At 41.0% G+C, this 9,587-nt stretch overlaps 1 protein-coding gene across 1 annotated transcript in view; it reads right to left on the reverse strand.

Moving 5' to 3' along the window:
- The window catches only part of LOC125456053 (BTB/POZ domain-containing protein 19-like), a 163,439-nt gene extending 154,324 nt beyond the window's left edge, over positions 1-9,115 (reverse strand). Inside the window, exon 1 of the mRNA XM_048538714.2 lies at positions 8,919-9,115. Coding sequence (XP_048394671.1) covers positions 8,919-9,010 — 92 coding nt within the window. The 5' untranslated portion in view covers positions 9,011-9,115. The remainder of the gene's footprint in view (positions 1-8,918) is intronic.
- Positions 9,116-9,587: the final 472 nt, after the last annotated feature.

Below are 9,587 nucleotides of genomic sequence, written 5' to 3' on the forward strand. Positions count from 1 at the left end.
ACAAAGAGAGCCAAAAAGCTTTATAACCAAGCCTTTGATCTACCTCTTCTAATGTCTCCTTCGGCTTGATTTTTGTCTGATTACTGTCTGATCAGATGCTCTTGTGAAGTACTTTGGGACATTTTACAATGTTGAAAGTGCGATGGAAATGTTGTTGAACTCCAATGGCTCATTCTTTTTAAATGTATTGTGCTACTGTCATACACAGTAAGTCCTAATTTAAAGTTACCCTGCTGATAATCATTTCGATTTTGTTTCCTTCATTTGTGGGGCACGGGCATCATGGGCTCACCAGCATTTATTGCCCGTTCCTAGTTACCCTTGAGAAGGTGGTGGTCAGCTGCATTCTTGAACTGCTGCAGTCCATATGCAATAGATGGACCCACAATGCTGTCAGGGAGGAAATTCCAGGTTTTAACCCAGTAACAGTGAAGGAGCAGCAATACATTTCCAAGCCAGGTTTGGGGGGGGAACTTGCATGTGGTAGTGTTCCCATGTGCCTGCTGGCCTTGTGCTAAAGATCTTTGAGGAATTTCTGCAGTGCATCTCGTATTTGTACACACTGCTGTGATTGAGTCTTGCTAGTGGATGTTTGTGGAAGAGGTACCGATCAAACAGGCTGCTTTGTCCTGGATGGTGTCAATCTTCTTGAATGTTGGAGCTATGATCATTCAGGCAAATGGATTATTCCATCACACTTCTGACTCGTATCTTGTAGAAGGCGGATGGGCTTTGAGGAGTCAGGAGGTGTGCCACTTGCCACAGTATTCCTAGCTTCTGACCTGTTCTTGTACTCATTTTATTCGTAGCACAAATCCAGTTCAGTCTCTATTCAATGATAAACCTCAGTACGTTGATAGTAGGGGAACTTATGAAGTTAATGCCATGGAATGTCAAGGTGTAGTGGTTAGATTGACTCTTATTGGAGACGGTCATTGGCTGGTAATTGTGTGGCATGAATGTCACCTACCACTTGTCAGCCCAAGCCTGGATATTGCCCAGACCTTGTTGCATTTGAACATGGGCTGTTTCAGTATCTGAAGATTCACAAATGGTTTTAAACATTGTGCAATCATGAGCAGACAGCCCACTTCTGATCTTAAGGTCATTGATGAAACAGCTGATGATGGTTGGGCTAAGGACACTACCCTGAGGAACTTCTGCAGAAATGTCCTCAAGCTAAGATGAGTCACCAACAACCACAGCCTGCTTCCTATGTGCCAGGTATAACTCCAACAGCGGAGAGCTTTCCCCAAATTCCCATTTATTCAAGTTTTGCGGGGGCTCCTTGATGCCGCCAGCCAAATGTGACCTTGATGTTAAGGGCAGTCCCTCTCATCTCACATCTGGAATTCAGTTTAAAACAATTTACCATTAGTTTAGTGCCCAGTGTCCTTAATTAAAGATGCATCCCAGGTTTTAAAACCAGTTTAAAATCAGCTGTTGCACAAACGCCATCATCATATACAATGGCACGGTCAGGCTCTGAGAATTTGTTGGCAACATCATGCCCATGATAGCATTGGCGCCATTGTGTCCATGCTCAGTAGTCTCTTTGACTTAAGCCTTCCTTCATCGAAGCTGATCTTCGAATAGGGGTTGCTTCCTCTCAGCACACAGATAAAATGAAAGTGCTTTCATTGTCTCAGGGATTGTTTGGGTGAAAATTCCCACCATCTGCTAGAGCCATTTTAAAACCAATGAGGCAGCAAGCAAGGTAGATGAAAATTTTTTAAATCCCTTATTCACATGGTAACTTGGTGCTATAATCCCTTTGAATATGAACTGCTGTCGTATAGAGATCAAGGGAAAACACCAGCCTAGCAGTGATAGTTGATGGTTTAAAACACCTTGAAGCAAGTAAGTGAGCGGTTGCTTATTACTAGAGATCTTTGGCTACCATGTTATCACTGTGAGAACAATCTGTGGTAACACTGACAAAATTAAAGAAAATGCACAAATCCTTTGACCATAAGATCATAAGACATAGGAGCAGAAGTAGGCCATTTAGCCCATCACACTTGCACTGTCATACAATGAGATCACAAATCTGATAACACTCAAAATCAATTTCTCCATAATCTATGATTCCCTTCCTGGTTATAAATCAATCTATCTCAGCTTGAAATATGCTTAATGATCCAGCCTTAACAGACTTCTGTCGTAAAGATTCACTCCCCTCCGAGAAGAAATTGCTCCTCATCTCTGTCCTAAATTTGAGACCCCTTACTCTGAAATTCTACTCTCCTAAGAGAGGATCTAACCTTTCTGCAACTACTCTGTCAAGTTCCCCAAGAATTTTATATATTTCAGTAAGGTCACCTCTCTTTCTTCTAAACTCCAATGACTACAAGCCCAACCTTCTCAGTCTCTCTTCATAAGATGGTCCCTCCATAACCAGTATCAACCTATCAAATCTTAGATAGCAAAGTATGAGGCTGGATGAACACAGCAGGCCAAGCAGCATCTTAGGAGCACAAAAGCTGACGTTTTGGGCCTACACCCAGTGGTCCTAAGATGCTGCCTGGCCTGCTGTGTTGATCCAGCCCCACACTTTGTTATTTTGGATTTTCCAGCATCTACAGTCCCCATTATCTCTGATCACAATTTCAACCTATCAAACCTTACCTGGATTGCTCCAATGCCAGTATATTTTTCCTTAGGTAAGGAGCCCAAAACTGTTCAAGATATTCCAGCTGTGGTCTGACTAGTTCCTTGTATAGTTTTAGCTAAACTTTCCTATTTTTACACACCATTGTCTTTGAAATAACAGCCAATTTTCCATTTGTTTTCCTATTACCTACTAAACTTGGATGCAAGGTTTTTTTTAAGAATCATGCCCAAAAGCATCTGCTCTGTAACTTCCTGTAATCTTTATTTATTACATTTTTAATTGCAAGCAGGGAGAGTCAGTGTAGAAGGGGTATCGCGGAGTCCATGGAAAACGTCTGACTTCCTGGATCAAAGATCAAAACCAGTGCCAGGTGCCCCTACGTTTGATGATAATCCAAGAAAAAGTCAAAAGTCTGCTTGAGGTCTGACAGAATCAGCAAGGTAAGACTTCTCCAACAGAGTTTCAATACTGGACCCGTCATTCAATGTGTTCCTGTTTACACAATGTTAAAATGTCGGATGAGGCAGCCAGTGCTGATACAGAACCACTTAATGAATTCCCTCCCCATTTGAAGAGAGTCACTGAAGACGGTAACTGCTCAGCCAAACAAGTTTACAGTATCATTGAGAAGGGGCTTATTTTGTAAAGGTATACCTCAAAAAACAATACCATTTGCCAAAGAAGACAAAGTCAGAAAGTAAAAGCTGCCAAAGGTTGCCTGGCTGGTCCCCTTCTTGGGGATGTTCACTAGGTTGATGCCTGGAATACAGGGATTTTCTTTTGAGGACAGATTGAGTAGGTTTGGCTTGCACTCATAGGAATTGAGAGGACAACTTACTGAAACAGTTAATATTCACAGAGAGCCTAACAGAGCAGATGCCTGCCCACCTCAGGCAGATGAGATTGTTTCCCCTTGTCCAAGGGTCTAGGATCAGAGCGCATCACCTCAGAGAAGGAGGAATTTCTTCTCTCAGAGGGTAGTCAATCTGTGGAATTCTTTACCACAGAGGGCAACGGAGGCTGGATTATTAAGTATACTCAAAGTTGAGACAAACAGATTTTAACCCGTAAGGGACTCACGAGTTGTGGTGAAAGGGCAGGAAAATTAGGTTGAGGATTTTCAGCTTAGTCATGATTTTCATTGACTGGTAGCCAGACACATTGGGCCAAATGGCCTATTTTTTGCTCGTACATCTTACGGTTTTATGGAGCATTGCAGGAGATTTAAAGCTTAAGCCTTTAGTAGTGTACAGGACTGAGTAACCATGGACCATTGAGGGCCTACTCCCCGGAGCATGTGCACCTCATTAGGTGCTTAAAAAGGAAAGCTAGGTGATGGGGCCACTCCTTCAGGAATGTCTCACTGTATGCCAATCCCATGTGAGTGCATACTTTGCCAGATTCCTGCCTTTAACATCTTGTCGCTGTTGGATAATTGCGTAGATCATTCCATCAGCCTTAATGAAGTCTCTTAGAACGAGGAAGCTGCTTTTCCTGCAGCCCACATGACTTCACTGATACAACCAATGGATTGGGGAGCAATACCAGACCTGCACTCAAGTCCTCCATTGTACTCTGTCTCAACACATCAAGGCAATAAATGGTCAGAAAGCATCAATCAATCAAGGAATTTTGGTATGATTACGAGGACATTAACAGTACTAGCGAGGTTTAAGATGAAGTCACATCGACATGTGTGGATGATGCACGGCAGAGATTGTGGCCTCAGTGTGTCAATGTCCAAGAAGAATATCATTACTTTGTTCCTGAGGTTTAATCTGAAACTATGACCTGGGCAAAGGAAGCTGGCTTTATCAAATTCCGTCAGGTTGACATGGTGGAATTTCTTGCATCCTATGGAGTGGAATTATCAGGCATGCAGTTCAAGCTGAAGATGAAGACTGCATTGAAACTGAATCCACTCACATTCTGCCAAGGAAGCAACTGGCAAGAATGTTCTAATTCAGGGAAGAGGCGAAGTGAAATCCTAATGGAGAATGACCAAAAGAGAGCGCATGATGCCAGAGTGAAAGGGGGTACCAGTAACACCAGTAATGCCGGGAAGATACTAACACAAACAGACATGGACCTTTCAAGCAACAACTGCCCCACACTGCAGAGTTTGCAGTGTGTACATTGTATTCATCAGCCAGACAGGAAGCTAGTCGCCCTCGAGCCGAAGGTTGTCTAATGTGAAATTTTACAATGTTTCTCTGATATTTTGCAAGTTACTTCAGTCAAGAATGCACATCCATTCGTACATTGGTTTTTCCAGACAAGAAATCTCCGCAGGAATCTAACTTTGGTTGTTACGCTGATCCATGTGAGAAATCACGAATCACAAAGTTACTTCACGTACTGCCGCAATTATCAGGAATGCACCCTCAACTTTAAATAAGGATTTAGTGTATGGAAAAGATCTGAATGATGTAGACACATAAAATCTAATTCATGTCTCTCAATAGCTGAATAACTGTAAACTGTGATGTCTGTTGGACTGCCAAAGATTCTTCTGGTGACTGATAATCTGAGGGTGATCCAATAGACAGAGAGAGATCTTTGAACAGCGAGACAAATTCCTACCAGTGAATGCAGGTTGGTTTGCCAAACATGATTCCCATCAACACATCAACTGTCAAAACAGAGTACAAAATGTTGCAAGCATACTTTGCTTACGAAATGAGGAACTCACCGGATGTAATTACTGTGGGTTCAGAAGTGAAGCAAGTAGAATTCTGAGTCAATTTTGGATATAACAAAGTGTGGAGCTGGATGAACACAGCAGGCCAAGCAGCATCTTTGGAGCACAAAAGCTGACATTTTCGGGCCTAGACCCTTCCATTGGCCATTTTCACTATCCACTAAAATCAGCTGCCACAGCCTTGCTTCGTTAGAACTCTGCCCAGTTCTGAACATCTTGGCCCCTGCTGTCATTTCAAGAACATCCCCGAACCACACCTTTTTAACTAGTCTTCATTCTCGTCTCCCTATTCCTCTCAACTTTCTGCATCCACCAAACCACTCTCCTCCTTATTATAACACCTATATCTTGCTGCAAACGTGAAGCCTTATGGAAATGTGAGTTGCTGTTATTGTTGTTGTCAATGATGATAATAATACTATGGCACTCAAATGATCAGCAACGTCACTGGAAATTTGACTGCCAGGAAGTGTTAGGGTCAAGAAATAATTGTCAAATGAGTAAAGGTGATTCAGTCATCAAGCCTCTTACTTCCAGAAGAAGAATGTGATCTCTAATGTGAACAACACTCCGTTTTATGTGGACAAGTAACAGTCAGAGGTCAGCAAAATCAGAAACACCCCCCACACCAACTCACTCAACACAAACAATGCCAGGAACCAATGTGAAATTCTAAGCTATCATTACAGTCTGCCTTACTCAATTCCAATTCAATGGATTATGCAATAATTTTCTCATGCTTCCCGGACTGAAACGGTGTATTTGTACAGCATCTGGCTGTCTATATTTATACATTTATTCTTATATCTTTATATCTTATATCTTTATTCCCTGTCTTAAACAATGCTATTCCAGCTACTGTCTGAAAAGGTGACTAACTAACATAACTATTTTTGATTAAAGATTATTTCACAGATGTTTCATGAAGATTTTAATTTCCAGTCACACTTGGTATTTGCCAAATGCTGGTTCTTGTGTCATTTCGTTCAGAGCTATTATTAGACTGTAATATATTAAAAAGTGCCATGAGCCTGCAAAGCACAGAGTATCATCTTTCAGTAAAGGCCTCCCTCGAACAACCAGATGATTTTACTACTATGTTCAAGCTGGAAATCTTCGTCATGAAAGTGCAAGACTAACTGCGTGCATTGTATCTGTAGCACCATGTTAACACAGCAGCAATATAAACAGACCATCTTGTCAGTTTCAGTGCAAGTTTCACTGAAAATGACTACAAATGAAATCCAGTCATGTAATTAATCAGCCAGTAACGTGTGAGCAATTCTATTCAGAAATGTTCTGTTTAGTTCAACCTATTATGCGTTTAAAGTTGTTGGGTTATTCCCACACATACTGGATTTCTTACAGACTGCAATCCCATGAAGCGGTGAGCTATGCACCTGGAGAGAACTCTAACTGAAGGGACGGGGCTGGAATTGCAGTAAGCCAGGATTGCGGGGGGGGGGGGGGGGGGGGAACCGTCAGTGAAAATTAACATGAAACCTATTTGAATCTTCATGTGTGAAATAAACACGGTTTCCAGACAGAGACTCTACCTGAGGTGCAAAGTTTTTCTTTTCCATTTGTCTGAAATTGTCTGTTTAGAGATTCCAAAATACTGAATTATGGGCATAATACCTGCTATTTCTGTATCTCCCAGTTGGAAAAACAAGGGTTCTATCTTCTGTCCCAGAATGAGAGTGGGGGAATGGATAAAATGGGAGACTGACATTGGAAAGGAGAAATGGTAAGAGTGGGGAAAACTGGAAAAGGAGGAAAACAAGTGAGAAAGGAGAGTCAAAGTGGGAAAGGGGAAGTAACAGTGAAAAAAGTGGGACAGCAAGAGACAGAATGGGAAGGGGGTGCATGACAGAAACAGATTACGCATGTTCCTAATTATTTTCACAAATGTTTATCCTTTTGAGATTTATTTTCTGTCAGAATGTTCAATTTTGAGGAGGATTTAACAGACAGGATCAATAAAGGCAATGCTATCGGTATGATTTACATGAGCTTCCAAAGCATTCGATACAGTTTTAGCCAAAAGACTTGTAAGAAAAGTTACAATTCATGGAATAAAGGGGACTGTAAAAGCATGAATACAAGAATTGACCAAGTGACAGGAAACTGAGGCAAGTGGTGAGCAGTTATTTTCAGAGCTTTCTCTGGCAATGAGCAGCCTGCATTCCAGACTAATGGATGAAATTTTAGAGCAACAGTTACAAATAGCAACATCTTCATTGCCAGCAGACATAGGAAGGCTTACTGACGCTAAGCAATCTTAGCCATCAGTGTAAAACACTGGTGAGTTGACCATTTCACCTCACTCTCTTAAAAACTAAATTAAGCTGGGGCTTTTGTGTCTGCGGCCCTCAATTAATTTCATCCTTTAATCACAGGCCCTCAACAAGAGAAATATTCCACACCCCTGCATTACAGTATACACTGTGCCTCGTTTAATGACAATCAGCTGTTGTTCTTTTGAAAATCCTGCAGTGATTCCACCACAATCATAAATCATTCAAAGTGGCATCATCATGTATTAGCAACTTGGGGGCTTCAGGATACTCTTGCAGTTTTCGTGAGAATGTGAATGATTTCTTTTCATGTTTAGAAAATGCCATTTTTTGTTGCAACATGATTGAATTTTGACATTCCTCATTAGAACTTCAATGTTTTTGCAAAATTTGTTTTGGAACTGTATTTTCTGATAGATCATTTAGAATTGAAGTATATTTTTGAAATGTAATGAAAAAACATCAGCAACTTGAACACTACATCTGTTATTTATTAAATAGGTTAAGCTAGGAGATTTTTATGGGACAGTTATTTGTTATTGTTCTGATCTGCTCAAAAAAAACTTCCTTTGGGATTTTTTTAAAAAATGCAAAACTACATTATTTAAATCATGATTCACATAGCACTTCTAGAAATTAGTAAGTTAAGTAAAAAGTACCTCTCTACCATTCAAACTTTGGCTAAAGCCTAAACGTATTTGATGAAACTTTAGAAAGTGCTGAATTTTGGGTATTCTTCATTACATCATTTGACTCCCCACTGGTTTTCATTTTTAGAAATTTCCAGACGGAAAAGCCAGACAATGATTCCCCCTCTCAATGTGCATGTGTCCACCAAAAAGTGAGAACTTGCAGCTGAATCTGGAAAGAAATTTTCTGCAGGAACTAAATTCCAAAACAGCAAAATTACTCAATCAAGACACAGCAGTATTGCATGTTTGGCCATTCACGAAGTATCAATTAAAAGTTACAAGTTCGAATTTTTATCGATTCCAAGATGTTCCAACGAGCAGAACCGGCCAACGAAACTACTTTTGAAGTATGTGCGTGTAGGAAAACAAGCTTTTAAGGTTATTCGTAATTGAGAAGATTTTTGTAACATGTATTTATGTTTTTAAAAGGAAGCTATTCCCCGCACTGATTCTACACCGAAATAAAGCCTCTCATGGCACTTCTAGACAGATTCTCCTCCGATCATCCATGAACTATGCTTGTTTTTCAAATTATACATTAAGACTGTCCGTGTGAGGCCTGTCGCCCTCCTCCAATCCCCGGAGTGTCCTGCCTTGCCTGTGGCTGCTCTCACCTCATCTGCGGCGCGTTGATCATTCTCTTCATGTCGGCGGCGAAGGAGCCGAGACTCCCCCGTAGATAAGCAGAGTGGCAAGAGTTCGACATGGCAGGTCGCAGGAGGAGCTGGGGGCGACTTTAGTCTGGGGTGAGTCCCTTACACAGTCAGCCAGAGAGAGAAGAAATTTGAAAGAATGGGAGTGAAGAAGAGGAATGAGATACTAGAGGAAAAAGTAAAGCATGCAGAGGAGGAAATAGAAGGAAGCTTTAAAAAAAAAGTCCAAAAAGCATGAAACTATAAGTTTCATTTTGAGGAAAAGGCCAAATTTAAAGTGCAAAACAAGAATTAATATCCTTTGTTTATTGCAGCCTTTTGTTTTACTGCTGTATTTTTCCCTTTAGTACATTGAACATCACAAAAACAGAGAAAAGACCCTTTTCTCCACCACGTCTGTGCTGACCATGATCTCATTCTAAACTAATCCCACCTGTTTACACATGGTTCGTATCCCTGTATTCGCTCCCTGTTCATGTCTGTCGAAATGCTTCTTAAATGCATCACCCCACACTTGTCCTGATTAAACACTACCTGCCATTCCTCTGAGCAACTTTCCACTGTCTATATCCTGCTGTATCCTTTGATAACATTGCTGACTATTCACAACGCCACCAGTTTTCTTGAACA

Source organism: Stegostoma tigrinum, chromosome 8, assembly GCF_030684315.1.
Source record: "Stegostoma tigrinum isolate sSteTig4 chromosome 8, sSteTig4.hap1, whole genome shotgun sequence".
Lineage (NCBI taxonomy): Eukaryota > Metazoa > Chordata > Chondrichthyes > Orectolobiformes > Stegostomatidae > Stegostoma > Stegostoma tigrinum.